Raw genomic sequence first — 20,827 nt, 5'->3', positions numbered from 1 at the left:
GACATGTGCTATGAATCTTTTTTTTTTTTTTGACCTTTTGTATTGTAAAAGAAACATCTGTGACCGTATTTCTGATTGATGGAAATGCTTTGCCTTTACTGATGGAGGCTTTTGTGTGTGGAGGGAGGATGCCATTTTCTGAGAAATTGCTGCATGTGTGTGTGTGTGTGTGTGTGTGTGTGTCTGTGTGTGCATACACACGCACACACACCTGCATCTGCTGATGGGTCTGCATTTACGGACTCACATGGGTAGCAGTTATTTTAAAATGCATGTGTTTAAAAAAAATGCATGTGTTCGCGGTCATGCTGGTGAGAAGGAAAGAGGAAAAGGAGTTGGAAGAAGGCTTTTCAGAAATCTGCCTGACAGCATTTATAATTAAATAATTAGAGAGCCTTACACATTGAAGACTTACAGAATGAATGAATGAAACATGTCACATAAAATATTGGAAAATTTGGTACAGATTGGCTGGCTGGCTGGCCTTTTTTCCTTGCAAAGCAGAATCTTTGAGGGGCTATTGTCTGAATATTGTTTATGATTACATTGCAGAAAAGTATTCCACAGATGGTAGGGAGAGGTACATCTCTACACTGGCTTTTTGTCGTGCGTGGTGGAAAAAGTTCTCTTTTTCTCTCACGTGTGCACACACACTCACACCCACACTAACACACACCCCTTAAAGAAAAAATGTTCAGGGTATGCTCATAGATGCGTGAACAGAATAGACTCAGAAGCAGTTTTTTTAGAGTAGCACCCAAAATAACCACGTGTGTTGGTATGAACCGTCTGGGGTGGGTTCGGCGTCTCCTGCCTAGCCGGAGAGACGTGACCCTGGGAAGCGCGTCTTTGATGCTCCTTGTTCTGCACGGGCTGGCTCCTTCCCCAGAGTCCGCCTTTGAATTTCAGAGGTGTATTTGCAGCTAATATTTCATGTGGCCTTTAGAATGCATTTATTTTGCTTTTAATGCTTCTAATTCTTTGCCTCGTCTGTGCCTTAAAATTTCAGAAGATTGAGGTGGTAAAGTAGTAGAAACAAGGGCCGCTGTTTTGTGTCCACTGGGCCCATCGGTCTTTTCCTGGTTAGCGGCCACTAGTACTTTCTAGCTGGCTTTTCCTAGATCGTCAGGTCCTTTCTGGGAGGCTTATACACATAGCTGGATGTCTGAAAAGATCTTAAAGTTACTGAGTTTTTCGCCTTAAAAAAAAAATGTGCAGAATCCCTTCTGTTAATTTTTAAAGTTCACAGAGCACCCCTCCCCCACATATATCTTGGGTCTTACCACATCGCATACGGTGTTCATTCTTTGTAAACAAAGTGGGCCTTACGTGACTGGGTTCACAGAGCCAGTTCGTGGAGAGCCCATATCTGCACTTTGGCTGGTTTTTCACCTGGTAGGTTCCTGCTGATCGATACCCCCCCACCTCTGATGTTGGAAAGGTCCTACAGGTGAGTACGGGCTGAGCGGAGATCGTGGCACACGTTGCCAAACCCAGCCTCTTGCGAACGTTCGCGGCCCACGTCCAGCGTGCTGAAGGTGCAGTGAGAAGGAATCCCAGTGTGGTCTCCCAAGGGGGTGTGTAGTACCAAAAACCCCTCACCAGTCAGAGACTGGGGACGCATGTCCCAACCCCATGTGGGTGTAAATTTGCAGGTCACCCGGCCTTTCTGATCCTCCATTCCTTTGTCCATAACAGCAGACATTTGGAGTCACTGATTTCTAAGGTCACGTTAAGCCGTAACAGCGTTTCATTCTCAGAGAGAGAAGCCGGGGACTTGAATTCCTCTTAAGGTCACCCTCCAGGCACATAGGTCATATTGTCTGACTCCCGTGCCGCCAGCACTCACATGAAAGAAGACGTAGACATGGAGAGGAGACACACATGTGTGGAGTAGCTCTGTGATCCCCTTAGAGGTAACAGGCGCTCCCATCAGCAGCCTGCACTTCGCGCCGGCAGGCTTGCGGACACCGTGGCAGCGCCCCGGACAGCTAGACCTGCCTGGGGGCTGGGCGCCAGCACCCCACAAAGTCAGCGGCTGACAAGCGAGGTGCTCTGCGGGGTCACGTGCATACCGTGTGTTACTGAATGACTGTTACAGAGTCTAGGCAGTGGGCCCTGAAACGTACTCAAAGGCCACGAAAGGCGGAGTAATAAGAAATTCGAGGAAGGTGTTTAACACGGATATACACATGCATGTGTGTGTATATATGTGCAACACACATGCACTCACGTATGAGACATTTCATAGAGGAATACAGTTTAGAAGGTCAACTTTTACATACAATAAATATATCAAAAGCCTATTGGGTAAATCACCCATTTCCAAATTTGGTTCAGGCGAGTAGCAATAAGTAGACGCTCTCCTCGGGTGTGAGATTGTAGAATTTCGGATCACATTTAGTTGTCGTAGGAGGAAGACAACCAAAGCAAATGATTTTCTTTTCAATTATGGGAAGAATATACTATTATAATTCTATTTTCATCTTTTTTTTTTTTAAGATTTTATTTATTTATTTGACAGAGATCACAACTAGGCAGAGAGAGAGAGGAGGAACCAGGCTCCCCGCGGAGCAGAGAGCCCGATGCGGGGGCTCCATCCCAGGATCATGACCTGAGCCGAAGGCAGAGGCTTTAACCCACTGAGCCACCCAGGCACCCCCTATTTTCATCTTTTACCAAATAATTACCCCACATTCAGAATGGCTCCTTAATTTCATGAGCTTGACGTATATTTTTGAGAGAATTTTTACTAGCTTGGGACGCCTGGGTGGCTGTTTGTTAAGCGACTGCCTTCAGCTCAGGGCATAATCCCAGGGTCCTGGGATCGAGTTCCATATCGGGCTCCCTGCTCAGCGGGGAGCCTGCTTCCCCCTCTCCCTCTGCCTGCTTCTCTGCCTACTTGTGCTCTTTCTCCCTCTGTCAAATAAATAAATAAAATCTTTAAAAAAAAAAAAAGAATTTTTACTAATTTGAAGATTATGGCTCCCTAGGTTGTATATATATATTAAAATATTTTATTTATTTATTTGAGAGAGAGAGTGCACAAGCAGGGGGAGTGGCAAGCAGAAGGAGAGGGAGAAGCAGGCTCCCTGCAGAGCAAAGAGCCTGATGCAGGACTGGATCCCGGGACCCTGGGATCATACCTGACCTGAAGGCAGACACTCGACCGACTGAGCCACCCAGGCACCCCTACAGTTTGGTGTTTTTGTTTTTTGTTTTTTTAAGGACATATTTTAAAATCTGCTTTGCTTATTAAAACATTCTTAGTAAAAATAGAAGGAAGTTCTATATATGATGCGTGGCATTCTGAGATATGAGTGGCCAGTAGAGGTCCTGTGGACTCTTTGGGTTGTCTCTAGTCTTTCACAGTTATAAGTAATACTGTAGCAAACATCTTGTAAAATATTCATGGTCCAGCAAGCTGATTTCCTCAGAATAAAATTCTAGATCTGGAATTGCAAGGCAGGCTTTTGGGAAATATGCCCAAGAAGCCTTCCATGACGTGTGTACTATTTATGCCCAGTCACCCAACAGCCTAGGACAGTCCTGCCCTTCCCAAAACCTTGTCCATAGTGGATGTTTAAAAAATTCTGTGACTCGATAGGCAAAAATGTTCATTTGTCCGTCTGTCCTTCTTGCCTTCCAGTGGGCTCCATGCCCCTGAGATCAAGACATGAGCTGAGATCAAGAGTCAGATGCTTAACCGACTGAGCCACCTGGGCACCTCCTAGTTATTTCATTTTTAACTTGCATTTTCTCAGGAACTAGCAAAGTTAAACTTTGTGTGTTGCCTAGCCATTTGTATTTTTTTTCTCTTGTTCATTACTGCTCACATCTTGTGTTCATTTTCGTTCTTTTTCCTGTTGGGCGTGGGGACTTTCCTTCTTGATTATTGTTATTTAGGTTGCAGATAGATCTGCTGTGTGCTTTTCAAACATTTACGGTTGGTTACAGTAGGTTTTTTCCTTTTTCATGTACTAGTGTTGATCATGTCATTGCCCCTAGCTGGTGGCTGTGTGCAATCCATTCCCATTCCGCTCGCTCCTGGCTCCTGGCAATTGTGTGCTGGCATTTGCATTCCTGCTGTAGAAAGTATAACCATGTGGGGCTCTGTGGGCATGAATTTCCTATGAGCTGTTGACCGCCACCTGCAATATTCTACGGCAGCTTTGCAAAGAAGATAAAACTGCTCAGGCAGAGAAGAACCCCAGTATTTTAGAACGTCTAACGTGGTGTTGCAGAGAGAAAGCAGGAGTCAGAGATGAAGTCTCCACCCTAGCTCAGGTTAGGAAACAAGAGACTTAGGCTCTTGGGGCCTCACTGTCCTGGAAATGCTGAGTTGTGTCTGTCATGCTCGCTTTCTGCAAATGGAGGTTCGTAATAGGGGCATCTCTGCTGAAGAATGGAGAGCGTGCTCGGCTTCCCAGTGCCCCAGGTCCGCGGAGGCACAACCACCAGTCCTCCGGGTATTCTAGCATCTGCTCATTTGAGCATTTGTCCATGCTTGTGTGTTTCTCCCTTCTGTTTCCTCTCATTGTGATGCGTTTATGTTCATTTTCATAGGTTGCAGTTGTGTGTTTTCCTTTGATACTTACACCCTGAGTGGTCAAATGTTTTGGCGTGGTGTATGTCAAAATAAAGTAATTAGAAGCCATATAACTACAGATATAAACACACTGGAAGGAGCGAAAGGCCACTCAGTTGCGAGTTCATATTTTTTATTATGGTCCCCACTTTGTTGACAAATCAAGTGACTTCCAGTGGCCTTTCACGGGCAAGTAAGCGTAACTGAAACCGTGAGCCGCTTGTTGCTGCCACATTCACGGCGGTGTGACGTGAAATTGGAAGAAGGCAGGAGCCCGCTACAGAGGAGAGCCCACGCACGCGGTCCTCCTCTCCTTTCAGACCAGGGGCCAGCGGGAGATGCTGTCCCAGGTGTCACCGCTCCCGCACGCTGGCGTGCGTGCGTGCCGTGCATGCGCATGCGTGGGCGTGCGCGCCCGGGCGTGCGCATGCGTGGGCGCCTTTGCGCCTATGTTTTCCTTGCCACGAGGCAGGAAGCAGCACAGTCTTCAGGGGACGAATGTGTTTCTGGTAGTTGATCTGTATTGCTGTGATCAGGCACCAGAGAGCCTAGGAAATTGAATCAGGCTCCGAGCGATTCCCCCTCGAAAGCTCTTCTCCTCTCTTCCTGGGGAGAATCATCCGTGACAGGCTACCGTGGGCCGACCGTGACTGCTCACGGTTCCAGAGGCTGGAAGTCTAAGACAGGAGTGCAGCTGATTTGCTGCCTGCTGAGACCCGCGTCCTGGCTTGTAGACAGTTGTGTTCTCGCTCTGTCCACTCTGTCCTTAGGTGGGGGAGAGCGGGGAGCAAGGCAGCAGGCATTCTCGTGTCTCCCGTAGAAGCACACTGTCCCCTGGCTGAGGACTCCATCGTCCTGACATCATGACCTCCCAAAGGCCCCGCCGGCCACCTCACACCTTCCTGTTGGGGGTGGGTGTTAGCATGTAACACATGGATTTCAGAGGGACCCAGAAATAAATGTAAATGCTGTGATGCAGGGTAGTCAGAAGGCGCAAGAAAATCCGCCTGCCAGCCTTGTCTTCCTCTCCCCACTCCCTTCCTCCCCGCCTCCGTTTCTCCCTGGTTACCTCACTGAGTCTTTGCTGAAGGCTGCTTTGTGCCAGGGACAGAGGTGGGTGCTAGCAATGTACCCAGGAGGATCGATAGTAAATGAAAATAACACAGATGAAATAAGAACAGTGTGGGGACAAACACATTAAGTCCTTATTGGGGGTTCAGCAGGAGAAAGGGTTATCTTTGTCAACAGGTCTGGGAAACGCCCCATGGAAAAGGTTGCACTTCATTTGGATCTTAAAGAAAACAGGAATGGTGTCTCTAGGGCATCTCCTGAAGAGTGTGGATCAAAGCGGAGATCTGGAAACCACAAGGCATCGATGGCAGGGAATGGCCTCTGTCCAAAATGTATGTTGCAGGAGTCCCTGAGGACTCACAGGTGGCTTGGGAAGGATGATAGGGGGAGCCTAGAAGATCAAGCCTGCAGTCTGGCCTTGATTTGGTGATGGTGAGAGGAGGCACTGGAAGTTTCCGGGGGAGAGGACCAAGCTATCTAGTTTCCATGCTAATTATGACAAAAATGTGTGTATGTTGGTAAAATGTGGTAAATGGAGGAAAGAAGAAGGTTGGAAATGCCCATCATGGGGGATCTGTCACATGGAATACTTTATTTAACAATCTGGAAAAGTTACTGCAAGATGGCTTTGCTTTCAGAAAATTTAATTTGTGAAAGTTCTGGTTAGGTTCCCCCTCAAATTTGTTGAAATGGGGCATTTCCCTGTCATTTTAGTTGGGGGGGTGGTTTGTAGTTCTAAGGAATTGAAATCTACATTTGACTGAAGTAGGCTCTCCTGCCAGATAAGAACACTGAGCAACTCACAGTGGTTTCAAGCCAGGCCACGATGACTGCCTGAGAGCAAGCAGGAACTTTCTGGGACAGTGCAGTTCCATTTAGACTCGACTGTGGTGGTGAACACACAGCTCTGCACATTTACCCAGACCTCTGATGGCTTGAATTTTAGGGTATATAAACAATACCTTAATAAAATTGTGGTGTGTGGGGGGAAGAAAAGAGGTGAAAATGTTTTGTAACATGAAGAACTCCCAGATCTGTAGCGAGATTCTAGGAATTCAAACACGTGGTTTTAAAAATTTTAGTGGGTCAGAAGAAAAGCATATAGATCTGGGGCAAGAATTAAGATGAACTCAAATTCATTTATTGTTTGTTACCTGTGCCGTAATGCTTGTAATAGCATTTAAGTTCTTACTAACAACAGATCATACCTAATAAAAACTTAAGCACCGGAGATGTTCCCAAAACTACTATTGAGATGAACGGAATGTCTGCCATCATAAAATATTGATCGGATCCGATTTTTCCTTCTAACTGCTTCTAATGATTTCAAGTGACAGTCTGTGACACACTCCACTCTGGTTCAGTCAGGTTGGTCACAAGAGACCGTTGCTCCCACCAGTAGCTAAAAAATGCCCATAAAAGTTATAAAATCATAGCTTTAAAAGAACTCAGCAGACCCTGCTCTTGGTGTAAAGAGCTCTTCTCCCCTTTGGTATTCCATTCTCCTCATACGTTCTTCATAGTACTTTTCAAAATGAGCTTGAATTTTTAAGGAATTAATATCTACCTTGCCTTCTAGACCAGGGTGTGGTGAACTACAGCCCAAGAGCCAAATCCCCTAGGCCCAGGGTTTGAGAACTCTTTCTGGGTGGAGGATTAAGGATCAAGGATTGGTTCCTCCATGGCTGGTAGCCAGGGGCACTTAACGTTGCTGTTTTTTCAGATGATGATAATCTAGTTTTAGAGCAAAATGCCAAGCCGAGGATTAGGCTCAGGAGTAATTTTTTATATTCATATCAAGTGGTTAGAAAAATGGGAGACATGGGGGTGCCTGGGTGACTCAGTCGTTAGGCGTCTGCCTTCAGCTCAGGTCATGATCCCAGGGTCCTAGGATCGAGCCCCACATCTGGCTCCCTGTTCTTCAGGAAGCCTGCTTCTCCCTCTCCCACTGCCCCTGCTTGTGTTCCCTCTCTCGCTGTCTCTCTCTGTGTCAAATAAATAAGTAAAATCTTTTTTTAAAAAGGAGGGGGAATGGGAGATACAGAATTGGGGAAGGGAGGGTCCCATAGAGCCGAGATTCTCCACGCTGGCAGAAAATCCAGATTGCTGGAAGGCTTTCGCTCAGATACAGATTTGCAGGCATGTGTGTCCTCATCAGCCCCTGCCTCTGCCAGGCCTGGCTTCTGGGGGGGTTGAGGTTGAGGAGAGCTTAGATTTGTATGTCTGAAGTCACCCACTACGCTCCTTTAGAATGCTCTGGAGAATTGGAGGGCTGGGTTCAGGAAATAACATGAACCAGAAGTGCAAAGTGGTTGACCCTAGGGGGTAGACACTGGGAGTGGATTGGATGTGCCCTCCAGTGTCTGGTGGAAATGGTCTTCCTTAAAAAAGCTTTAAAACCAAAATATCAGAAGAAAGCGTTGCCCTGCTCTCGCCCATCAGGACAGGGTTTATTCTGGGTGAGAGGGAGGTGAGGGGTTGGGGTAAGGACAGAGTCTCAGGAGACTGTGTGTACCTGCAGCATTACGCTCCTTTTTACAAACCCCAGAAATAAATATGGATAGAGTAGCATCACGCCTGGGAGGATCAGAAAGCCTGGAATATTGATGACCTTGTTCCCATTTTCTTTAGATCGGCTTCTAATTGGTAATAGTGTCCCATGCCTTGTGGAAAGAGCTATTCAGGGCATCAGAAGTCAGAGGGGACTTTTCTTTACCCTGTGTCTCTCATAGTTTGCATTTCGTATCCTGCTTCCGTTATGTTCTGGTCTGACATTGGTTGACCCATGCTGAGAGGGGAGTCCTGGGTGCTCCACGTGTGGCCTAACCAGAGCACCCGAACCCCCATCAGAAGAGATGACCGGTCTCCACTGGGCCATGGGGGTACTGGTGGCATTTCCTGAGGACACAGAAGACTAGTGGCGTCCTGCTGAGTCACCGGGTCAAACTTGCAGCGCAGGCTGAGTGTAGTCTGTGGCCGGCCGCTGAGTGACGTCTTTGACGAGCCCCACTCGCCCCTGCAATCCTGATTTCATCAGTTCGGCCACTTCTTAAAAAAAAAAAATATCGCAGTTGGTATCAGGCTTGCCCACACTTTGAACTTTGCGCAAAACATATTTTTAGGACAGCCAAAAACAGAATGCTAGGAGAAAACGCAGCTAACAAATCACATGCAAATGTCATTTTTATTCCATCTGTCTGAGCCTCTGATTCTAACTGGCCTGGAGCTTTGATTGGCAGAAGGAATTTGCATGATTTTTCCCAAGTGTCACATCTTGGAACCAGGAATGAGGGTCTCTAGCCATAAAAAAAAAACGAAAGAGGCCTGGAATAGTTTCAAAACACGTGTTCTGGAAACAGAGCTGGATACTTGCTGGGCCGTCGCAGGTTATAATCTCTAAATATAGGTGTTTTCTGTGATTGGACACCAGCCCTTCCTGAAGTCTGTGCTTGTATACTCAGTTTTGGATCATCTGTGAGTGGAATCTCCATGAATCCGTTCTCCACTCAACTACATATGACGTATCAGTCTTCATTCTAAAGTGATTGCTTTCCCTGCATGGCGTTAGAATCACAAAAAGCGAGCCTATTTGGGGTCAGTGCAGAGAGAAAAACTTTAGTGGAGACATTACAATAAAAAAAGGACTGAATCGAAAACGATTTCAGGGCTCCTGTCCTCCCACAACATGATTCTCCAAGACAGAGTTGGAACAGGATGTAGGGAAACTGCTGTCCCCATCGTCACGGGCGTATCTGTCTGCTCGACTGGCACATACTGTTTGCATGGTTGGAAACTGGGATAGGACAACCAGACAGCCTCTGACCTACAAGGGTTCACCATGTGCGAAGTCCTGTGCTCATCTGGCGTCTCCCAGGAAGGAGCAAGTGGTGCCATCATTGCCGGGTGTTCATGCGGTGTGAGACGTTTCTAGAGTGCTTCTGTCTGGTCATTAGTGAATCAGTCGATTGGTTGATTACCTCTCTGGCGCTCCCAGTGTTCCCATGCCTTGCCCGTCATCTTTTCCCACATCGTTTGGCCTTTGTGGGGTGCTGTGTGGACAGAAGACCTTTCTGCCTGTGCTTCCCCAAGGTGATAACGCGTCTGTTGGGATTTCTGTGGGGGACGGGAAGATCAGCAGGACGCCGGGGATTCCTTCGGGAGACTTGGACTTGTGCTGTGAGCATCCCGTGCGTGCCCAGCCCTGGCTTGTCTGCTTCCATGGTGGCATTGTTCTTCAGACAGCCTGGCTGGTTATGTTCTGCACGGATACAGGGCAGACAAGCTGTGTTTTGTTTTGTTTTTTAACATTTTATTCATTTATTTATTTGAGGGAGGGAGAAAGAGTGAGAGCACAAGCCCAGTGAGAGCAAAGACTGTGAACCGCGAGTCACTGGAGAGTGAGACCTGTCCCGTGCTGGGGGCGACCAGGAACCAAGGGCCTGTGTGATGGGGAGCAGAAAACTGGGACCCAGAGGGACAAATCCAGGGCTGCCACAGGGCTCATCATGAGCAGGTGGAGTCTGGAAGTAAAGCGGCTACCTCTCCGATACGGGAACGGCATTTAGACGTGGGCCTGGCCCTCTCCATACCCAGATCAAAACAGCTGACGTGAGTTAGAGCAGTGGGGGTGGGATTTCCAGAGCATTTGCTGTGTGTGTGTCTGGATGCGTATATACATTATCTTTTTCCTTTTGGCCCTTTGGTCCTCTCTGCCCTGTCACAGGGCGTGTGGGCCACTGAGCGGCGTTCACCATGGCCTTTCCTGGGGCGTTTTCCTCCTCAGATTTGTTTCAGTCGCTGCCCCGTTGCAGACGTTTCGGGTCCGCTTGCCTCCACAGTGGCCGGGCCCAGGAGAAAGGACAGCGTGGGCAGGGTCCAGCCCCGGCGTGGGCGGCAGAGCTCGGGGAGTCTCCGGTGCGTGGAGCCCGCCGGGCCTCCCCCGTCCTGGACCCGCGGGAGCAGCGTTCCCATTCATAACGTGTCATTAGCATGTCCTATATGACAGTGAGCAACCGACGCTGCATGTTAATTCCTGGGATGCCAGAATGCAGCTGCCTTCTCAGTGTGCCTTTGTACGGCTTGACGCACCGCTCTGGGAATACCCGGGAGCAAAAGGCTTCGATGCTTTCGCTGACAGATCCTTATTTTCTTGATCTGTGGCTCTTACTATCACCATTGACTTTATACTTGAAGTGAGAGCCCAGCAAAGGATGCCCCACCGGGGAGACAGGAGGGAGCCCGTGGGACCTTGTGCCTGATAGAAGCCGGGACGCAGCCCTTGGGCACACTCTGTGCAGCCGATCTTTCGCTCTGAGTCCTTACTTCCACATTAGCGAGTTCTCTTGTGTTTCTGCGAAGACCTCTATAGAGAACCCACGCTACAGATCACATATATCGATAACATGTTAAATGTGAATCCACATGCCCTAAAGCACTTAGATTTAAGCAATACATTGTAGCTAAATTGTGTGTGTCTGTGAGCACCAGGTGCTTTCCTGCAGGTCTGTGGATGCTGTATTTCAAGCATGTTAGTAGGAGAGGAAAAAAAGATGCAAATGTGGCTCAGCTCTCTGAAACGAAATATTGGGGAGGCACTTGTGAATTGTCGTGAACTAAACGTTTTATGGTCTTCAGAGGCACAGTGGCTGAATGACGGGGAGACGTAGGCATTCTGTGCCCGCAGCGGGTGAGACCCCCTCGCACACACCTGAGCCATGAGTTGTGCGTCTCGCACTGCGTTCTCAGTTCCACGGGGTTTAAAGTGTGATTCTGCAGCCGAACAGCTGCTCGACTCTGTTCTGCAAACATCCTTTGCTGTGTTCAAGTTATTTTGAAAACTTCTAGTTTCTTTTAGTGTATACCTGATCATGTATTTTTTTTTCCTGAAATCGCTAACTTCGGGAACTGGGTTAATATTTTCAGCTCTTGTGCTTGGCTGTTTTGCCACCGTGTGTCTTCTGAGCTCAGGCGGTGTGTTAGCGTCTTGCCCACAGACATCAGTGCTGCCCTGTCTCTCTCTGGGCCCTGCTGGGACTTGAGTTCCTATGCCCTCTTCCAGATACGGAGAGCCTCTAGCTTCTAGGTGGGGCAGGGTTTGGCTGTGTCCCCCGCAGCACAAGGCTGGGGGACTGGCCCCAGCTGGCGGACCGTGGGAAACGGGAGGGAATTGGACATGGTGTGGGTTTCCACTTCTCCCGAGGACATGGTCAGAGGGACATGCGCAGGACACTGGACTTGCAGGACGGCAGCTGGGGGTGGGGATGGTTGGGACGTCTGTAACACGGAGGCCAGGCATCCTGTCCCAGGGGACCGGTTCACTTCTGGGTCCCAAGGCGGGCACTGGAATGAGGCTCCTGCCCAGCATGTCGGGGGAAAGCCCATCTGACTGTTACCTAGGAGGTTCCGTCTCTCCTGGGCGCTGGAGCTCTGTCTCCTGGTTCTCCCGTTGCTGCCCTTCTTAGAGTTTCCTTTAACAGCACAGTTGTCTCCTCAGTGCAAAACTGCTCTTCCCTGAACTGGAGGTCCCATCAGAGGCTCACTTTGTGACTCCAGTCGAAAGAAACCATGTGTTGGCAAAGGTGCGCCCCTGCTTTGTTTCAGGCTTGGTCGTTGTTAGCCCATGAGAGTTGGCTACAGCACAGATGCGCGCCAGGGAAGCCTGCGGTGGGAGTGTTGGGGGGGTCTTTCCGTGCGGGGGTGTGTGTGTGCACATACTAAACACACACATATGTGCCCAGAAAGTGAAGATAGAACTGGAAACAGGTCACAGGATGCAAACATCAGTGAGCTGCATGCAGTGCCCAAAAGTCTGTGTTTTTCTCCTTTTTAGTAACACACGACTGATTTTAAAGGGGTTCTTTTTAAAGGTTATTATTAGTAAATGGATTTATGGCTCATGTTTGAAAGTTCTAGCCCTTTGTATGTGGCAATTTCCCAGAGTAAGCCACATAAAAATACTGTTGTGACACAAAATAAGGATTTCTGAATATAGCCGTAGGAGAATTTTCATCAATGTAGTTTTTTTAAATGTTTGTGTAAATTTTTTTGCCCCAGAATGCAACTTGTGTGTGCACATGTATGGGAAAATGTACACAGATTTAATTCCTTTAATTAAAGGATTTAATTAAGACAGTTTAAGATTATGCAGATCTGGGTTTTAGTCCCATTTGGAGAGAAGATGTTCTTATAATCATTTCCTCATCTTTATACTTTCTCCCTCTAGACAAGCAGATGCCCAGTGTCCAGAGGTCGGTCCGGCAGCACAGCAGGACCCCCCGGAGCCGTCCCAGGAGGCCCGCTGCCGAGCGGGGACCCTACCTCGAGATTACAGATACCCAGAGGAAACACTCGGCCCAGGACCACACGTGCCGGACACCCCTTCGGCCCTGCACACTTGGGGGCAGGACCCAAGGCCCGTGAACACTGCAGCGCTCCCCAAGAAGCCAGCCCCACAGAGGCCGCCGCCACCCAAACGTGAACCCAGGCAACTCAAGGGCCTGGCCGGTGGCCCGCCTGGGGCCGCTCACCTAGGTGCCCCCAGCCGGTCCCTCGCCCCGCCGTCCCCGGAGGCCCTGGAGGCGTGTGTGGACCGTCTGTCCCTGTCCCACAGCCCCTGTCCCTTGGTGGAGAAGCTGAGCAGTGTGCAGCCGGAAGACGGCGTGAGGGCGGCCGGCGAGCACGGCGGGCGGCATGTAGACAAGCACGCAGCCTGTCCGAAGCTCGAGGCCCCGCTCCCTTCCAGGTTCCGGCCCCTGCCGACGTCCGCCATGGAGACTTCTCGCTCCCCTTCTCCTCAGTTCGCGCCCCAGAAGCTGACCGACAAACCGCCCCTGCTGATCCAGGACGAGAATGGCGCAAGGTACTATTCTGGGACAGTGGGCCTGTGCTCTTCCCTTTCCTGGGCTCCCGCAGGAGGCTGCCGGCGCATCTACCCCGGGTGCTGGACTCGGGGGCCCTGCTTTGGCTCCGCATGTAGGATTTTCAGTTCCTCCTGGGGACTGACTCCATGGGGAGGATGCACAGCTGCAGTGGTCAGTTGAATCTTGAACTTGGTGCTGGGGACTGTCCTGTTGCGCAGGAGCGAGGGGGATGTAGCGGAGGTGGGGCACCGGCCCCTGCCCCTTTCCCCCAAGGCAGGTGTGGATGTGCGCCTTTCACACGGGCAGCTGCACATCAGGCCTGTGTTTTCCCTAAGCAACTGTTTATAATCAGAATCCGGTTTAAACTAAGCAGGAGATCTTCAGGAGAAATGGGTGTTTTTCATAATGTCCAATGTTTCCATGCTGTTTTTCCTTTTTCTTTTAAGATTCTCTTTATTTGGAGAGAGCGGGCACAGGGTAGGGAGGGGCAAAGAAAGAGGCAGGGAGAGAGAGGCTAGAGCAGAGTCTGTGCTGATTGTGGAGCCCGACGTGGGGCTTGATCCCAAAACCCTGACATAGTGACCTGAGCCACAACCTCAGAGTCGGCTGCTTAACTGAATGTACCGCAGAGGCGCCCCTCCACACTGATTTTTCCTGTATCTTACGTGAAGAGCCCACCTGCTGTACACCTGTCGTTACAGCAGAGGAATGTTTGTCACGGTGCACGGAGCTGTGGTGAGAATTTCAGGCGTGGGGTTGTCCGCCGTGCCCACTGAGACGCCAGCGGATGTCAGGCCGGGGACTCACAAGTCCAGAGCACGGACTGTTTCCTTTCTCCCTCCTCTCTGAGGGCCTGTGAAGAACTGAGAACTGGCAGAAGTGGAGAATTTTCCTCTTGTTCTCTAGAGCAGTGGCCCTCAACCTGGGGGAAGGCCGGTTTGTCCCCAGGGCACATCAAGCTGTGTCGGGAGAGGTTTTGGGTGTCACTGCTGAAGAGGGAGTGTTGCTCCTGGCATCTCATGGGCAGACGGGGGTGCTTCTCCGCGTCCCCAGGTCCGCCCCACAGCCAGGAGCGCTCGCAGTGTCCCCAACCGTCTCGCACTGTCGCCAGCAGTCACGGTGCTCTGTGGTGGGGCGAGTGTATGCTGCTGCTGCAAGCCAGCCGGCCTCGGCCCCCATCGGCCCCCATCTCTGCAGGGCTAGTGGGAGCAGCACAGGCCCCTCCCACAGACACAGCCGCAGCTCCACGGTGCTCCCGACCTGTGTTCGCTCTGGAAGGAGGCAGTAGCTTTCATTTTTTTCTTCCCTGAAGCAAGTGTTGATTTTCTCATTGCGTCTCCCCTGTGAGCTTAAGAAGAATTTCAATAAGCGGTGACGGTATCATTGAAGATCCTGGTCAAGGGGAAAAGGGGTCTTTGGGGACCCACGTTACTGAGTTTTCCATCTACTGTCTCATTGGGGCCAGAAAAGGTTGTCTTGGGCCCACTTCTCTTGTTGTACCAGTGCTCATAGAGAGCTGAACTCTGGTCGCCGTCAGGACCCATACACCCAAATATGTCCTCCCTGTCTCGGGAAGCGCGGTGAGGCAGGGGTGCCCGTGCGGCCTCTAGAAGTTGCTATCAAGGCAGTCGCTCGTAGGATCCTGAATTACGTTCCCCACAGTGTGTGTTGCGGGTCAGTCCTGGTATGAACATGTGCAGTCCCAGGGACCAAGGAGACAAAGGAGAAGCCAGAGCCCAGGGTCGGTGTCCACAGTCTGCTGCTGGTGGCGGGTCTGCAAGGAAAGCGTGCCGCGGCGGGGCTGCCCACGCTGCCTGTTGCCGGAGCTCGGCCCAGGGCCGCTGTCCTTACCCGGCCCTCCGTAAACTCGGGGTTCCAGAGCTTGAGCCGCTCCCCTCCGCTCCCTCCATGTCTGGTGTCTCCCTTCTTCCAGTATTCCCCGGTCCCGCGTGTGCGTGTGTGTGCCGGCCGCTCGCAGGGGCACAGGGCAGGGTGCACCGTCGCTGCCCCGGGGGTTTCAGAACGGGCGCTCGTGCTCCCCCCGAAAATGCATCAACTCCTGTCCTCAAGCTAGGTACCTGACTTTCAAATCTTTAAAAGTTTTTTTGTTTTAAAAAACAAAAGTGGAGATGCTGGTTTTTTGTTTTAAACTACAAAGTGGAGATGCTGGCCAGCAGCCTCTTGGGTCGCGGCCAGTAACAGACACGTGGTCCCTCCTAGAAGCGTTCTCAGGGGAGTTTCCGGAGAGCCTGTTTCCATTTGGGCACGTACGACCGTGGAGTGCCGGGAGGCCTCCTTCGTGGCCACGCGCACAGCATCAGTACACCCTGAGCCTCTGTGGGAGGGTCTCCCGAGTGGGTCCTGTAGCTCATCCCAGCCAGAGCGGCGTGCAGCTGACGGGCTCCTGTGGGCTGCGGGCGTGAGCAGAGCCGCGTGGGGCACTTGCTGTGGGGCCGGGCTCCTGTGGGCAGCCGGCACTTTGAGAGGGGCCCCGGGACATAGAGCTAGAGAGCAGCTCAACGTACCACACCTTCTCCATCTCTCTGCTCTTGCCTTTTGATTAGGAATTGATGAGATCTGGTTGTGTTAAGGTGTCATCTGCTGTGTTTTGTCCTGACTTTGGAGTAAGCGTTCATCAGGCTTGTTAAATGTGGAGGGCTGGACAGTTTTCATGAGGAGAGACCACGTATGGCTAGAAAACACCAGAAAGAGATGCTTTGCTGGGAAGTAATAGGTCAGCGTGCAAAGGACGTGTTCTCATTGTGTTCTTTTTTCCTGTCTTCTTGCCCTGGAAATCCAGTTTCTCTACAAGTCGGAGAGATATTAATAGAGGCCAACTTAGCAGTCAGTAGGAGAGCAGCGCCTGGCTGGTTAAGTTGGGAGAGCATGGGACTCTTGATCTCAGGGTCGTGAGTTCAAGCCCCACCTGGGGCGTAGAACTGACTTTAAAAAAAATTTTTTTTTTTCAGCAATAGGTGGTGTAGGTTTCTAAGTATGGAATAAAGGAATGAAGAGGGGAAGAGGGGTTCTTGTCTCTCTGTCTTTGCCTGGATAAGATGCCAGAAGCTTCCTTCTGCAGTTCAGCACATTTAAATGGTATTTTCCACAGAGCCAGTCTTTTAAAATTTATTCACAAAGAGGGCATTGGGGATGACTGTACATGAATACCTAGGTAAAACATCTAAGAATTTCTACTTAGAGAAGAGAAGAGAATACAAAATTACTTTAGCTCATACACTGCAGTAAACAGGGAAAAAAAATACTACGTTCCCAGCCACTAGTCAGAAGGTGAAAAAAGGGACTGACTTTAGAGCACTGGAATGATCCTTGTGCTACACAAAGTTCAGTCCATCAGGGTCACATTGTAGAAGTGATCTTGGCCCACTAAGTTAGATATAAGTGTGGAACTTTGGCTTTGTGATTTTGACTTGTGTTTTCCTTCCATTGTGGGAACCAGCAGGTGGCTCTCTTTCTCCAGTACGTCCTTTAAAAACAGTTGAAACAGGTTTGTCCCTGTGGCCCTGGTCCACAGGGTCCCTGGGTGTGGTCCAGCGAGGTGTAGCTGAGGGGACCATGTGGCATTCGGGGAGCCCTGCATGAAGGCCCGTCGCACTGACCCATTCCATGTTCTCTCCCTTCAGCGTGGGGGCCCCCATGGCTCCTTTTGCTGTGAAACCTTTTTTATTAATCTTTTTCTTTTTTTTTCTTTTTTAGAGATTTTTATTTATTCATTTGACAGACAGAGATCACAAGTAGGCGGAGAGGCAGGCAGAGAGAGAAAGTAGAGGAAACAGGCTCCCCACGGAGCAGAGAGCCCGATGTGGGGCTCGATCCCAGGACCCTGAGATCGTGACCTGAGCCGAAGGCAGAGGCTTTAACCCACTAAGCCACCCAGGTGCCCCATTTTTTTTAAAGAAAGCACGTACGGGCAGAGGAGGGACACGGAGAGAAAAATCTTAAGCAGGCCCCACACCCAGTGCAGAACTCCGTGCAGGGCTCGGTCTCGCAACCCTGACATCCTGCCCTGAGCCGAATCAAGAGTCAGACGCTTAAACCAACTGAGCCACTCAGGTGCCCCCCCTTTTTGTTTTATTTTTTTTATGTTTTTTGCCCCCCCCTTTTTTAAAGTAAGCTGCACACCCAATAGGGAGCCCAGTGTGGGACTTGAACTCACAACCCTGAGATCAAGACCTGCACGGACACCAAGGGTCAGATGCTCAACTGAGTCCCCCAGGCGCCACCTCCTGCTCTCTTTTTTTTTTTTTTTCTCAAGGAAAAGTGTGTCCCCAGTGAGTCGCTTAAAATAATGCCGAAGCCACGTGCCCTGCGTTTGCGTCCCGAAGCTCGTGTGTCTGTTTGAGAAGCCCTGTGAGGGGTGGCTTGCAGCGCGGAGCAGTGGAAGGCCGGTGGGGGCGGCAGTGAGAGCGCACGGCCCGGGGGGAGGCTCACGCTGGGGCCGGCGGCGGCCGGCGCTCAGTGTCCGCTCCACATGTAGCCGCCCCGTCGGGAAGTCTGCCCGCGGGCCTCGCTTGGAGGCTGCCAGGGAAGGCTGCTTGTCGCGGGCTTCCCCACCCATGGAAGACGCACCTGCGCGGGGCTAGTGGACAGCGATGACCGGCTGCGAAGAGAGGTCCGCCCCCTGCCTCAGTGAGTCTGCCCCAGGCTCCAGTGCCAGGCGTCTGGAGGTGTGTGCATGATTGGAAAGTGGAAGGTGCCCAGATGCTTGGGGTCAGGAAACGGGACCTCCGCGGCCTCCACTCCCAGTCCTGGGTCGGGGGATCACAGAGGCTCCCATCCCCGCGGTGGCCGCACGTCCCCCAGCCGTCCGGGCAGGCGAGGGGCCCACCGGTGTCCGGCCCGCATAGCTGTCCATGCGGGGGCTCACCCAGTGTCATCAGCTCGCGGCTCTTCTCTTTCCAGGATCGAGCCGGTGGCGGACGGCAGCGGCACGGTGAAGAGGGTGCCCGTCAAGATCGTGCACTCAGAGAGCCGGCCCGAGAAGGAGAGCCGCCAGGGCCTGGCCCGCGCCGCGGAGCTGCCCGCGCTGCCCAGCGGGCTAGAGAAAGACCAGATCAAGACACTCCGCACGTCCGAGCAGTCCTACTCGCGCTTCTGCCTCTACAGCCGGGAGGACGCCGAGCCCGAGCCCCCGCGCCCCAGCGCCCCCACACCCGGCGCCAAGGACGGCGGGGCCTCCCCCTCCAGCCTCAGCTACGTGAGGGCCAAAGAGAGGACGGCCGAGGACCTCAAGTCGGAGGAGCTGGCCCGGGAGATCGTGGGAAAGGACCGGTCCCTGGCCGAGATCCTGGACCCCGGTGTGAAGATGAGGACCACCATGGACCTCATGGAGGGCATCTTCCCCAAAGACGAGCACCTGCTGGAGGAAGCCCAGCAGCGCCGCAAGCTGCTGCCCAAAGTCCCGTCTCCGAGAGGCGCGGACGAGAAGTGAGTGCGGCTGCGGCGGGCCTCTTAGCTCCCAGCTTCTGCCGTCTTCGCGGCTCCGGGATGCAGGGAGCTGGGGCTGCCCCGTGCATCTGTTCTCACGGTGGCCTTCCAGGGGCACATTTTCAGAAGCACCGTGCTGCAGCCCACGTTGGCTGTTGGGTGACCCTCCCGGAAGAGCCCTGGAGGCCCGTGCCTGGGGATGCCGGTTGGGGGCCGGCAAAGCTGTGACACTACCACAGCTCCCGTGCATTCCTGGCTTCAGGCCTGCGGGCTTCGGGGTGTTGTCCACAGGCTCCTCTCTGTGAGGACAGCGCCTCTCAGCTGGGACGCTGTCTTCCTCCAGGGGACAGTTGGCAATGTCCACAACGTGTTTAGTTGTCACACCTGGGAGGTCCTGTCGGCATCCTGTGGGTGGAGACCGGGGAGGCTGTCCCCACCCTGCCCTGCCCAGGGCTCCCCCATAGCAGAGAAGGCTCCACATGTCCGTCCTGAAGGCTCCGGACGTCCGCGGTGACAGAGGAGGCTTTGTGCTCCTGGTTACGGAGCGCGGCGAGCGGGTGCATTGCCATGGCATTGGGACACTGGCCTTTGAGCCGGCCTCGTTCGCAGGCCGCCTGCATGGGCATGTGTGGTGGCACCTGTCCTGCTGGTGTCCGCTGTCTCCATAAGCACCGTGCATGGACAGTAGCTGGGCGCTCCAGGGAAACGCAGGACAGAAGGGCAGAGCGGATGAGGTGGGCCCGAGCCAGGGGCTGGGACATGGCGGCAGGCAGAGAGGCGCAGGTTGCACTGGGGACCCCGGGGCCTTGCTTACAGTTAGCTGCACGCATGTGCTCCCTGTAGAGCTCAGGCCCCCGGCCGGAACTCTCCCGCTGCTCCCTTCCCTCCTGCGTGGAGATTTTTAGACATCCCTGCTTATTGGACTTTTCCCCTTTTTAAAAAAACGGCTTTGTGTAGGCTTGGAGCAGCCCTCTGGCGACGTATCGTTTAGTTCTAATGTTGTCGCCTACTGCCGGCCCCCTTCAGCGGTCTCGTGCCCCTGGCCGTGGTCCTCGTGTTGGCAGCCCGTTTGCTTGTCACAGAGCAGACCGTGGGCTGGCGGGGGGCGTCTGGCGTGGAGTCACAGCCGACGGAAGTTCTGACCTTGTTCCCCAGGAGAGAGGAGCCGGGTGCGCCCGCGGCCATGTCCCTGGCCACCAACTCCACCTACTACAGCACATCGGCCCCCAAGGCAGAGCTGCTGATTAAGATGAAGGACCTGCAGCAGCAGGAGGAGCCGGAAGACGACGCAGGGAGTGACGTGGACCACGACCTGGCCGTGAAGAAGGTAGGAGAGCCCTGCACCGCGTGTGCACGGCCGTGTGTGGTCCGCTTCTGTGCGGGACGGTGACATCCGGGGCAATAGTAGGAAGCCCTTCCTGGCTAGGTTGGTCTTGTCTAAAATTCCTCACAGTTTCTTTACCATTTTTTTTTAAGATTTTATTTATTAATTTAGAGCAGGAGAGAAGAGGGGTAGAGGGAGAAGCAGACCCCCCCATATGCAGGGAGCCGGATGCAGGATTTGGTCCTGGGACTCTGGGATCATGACCTGAGCCAAAGGCAGACGTATAACTCGCCGAGCCACCCAGGCGCCCCCTCACCATCTTGTGTAGTAAGATGCAAAGTCCTATTAAGCGGGTACCAGTCTCCGGGAAAGTTCAGTGGATGCGGCTCCTCTCTCCCATTTAAAATCTAAGGACTTGGAGCTCCTGGGGAGCTCATTCGGTTCAGCATCCGCATGTGGCTCAGGTCATGATCCCAGGGTCCTGGGATCGAGTCCCGCGTCAGGCACATTAGTCAGTTGGGGGTCTGCCTCTCCCTCTGC

The 20,827-nt window shown here is 52.1% G+C and overlaps 1 protein-coding gene across 1 annotated transcript in view; it reads left to right on the top strand.

Annotated features, from left to right (window-relative positions):
* Positions 1-20,827, top strand: part of SHROOM2 (shroom family member 2) — a 126,895-nt gene that overhangs the window by 97,326 nt on the left and 8,742 nt on the right. Inside the window, exons 6-8 of the mRNA XM_032880223.1 lie at positions 12,882-13,517; positions 18,439-18,963; positions 20,119-20,290. Of these exons, the coding sequence (XP_032736114.1) occupies positions 12,882-13,517; positions 18,439-18,963; positions 20,119-20,290 (1,333 nt within the window). The remainder of the gene's footprint in view (positions 1-12,881; positions 13,518-18,438; positions 18,964-20,118; positions 20,291-20,827) is intronic.

Source organism: Lontra canadensis, unplaced genomic scaffold (assembly GCF_010015895.1).
Source record: "Lontra canadensis isolate GAN:19392208 unplaced genomic scaffold, GSC_riverotter_1.0 scaffold68, whole genome shotgun sequence".
Taxonomy (NCBI): Eukaryota; Metazoa; Chordata; class Mammalia; order Carnivora; family Mustelidae; genus Lontra; species Lontra canadensis.
The sequence above is the reverse complement of the archived record's forward strand: the minus strand, read 5'-3'. Positions and strand labels throughout refer to the sequence as shown.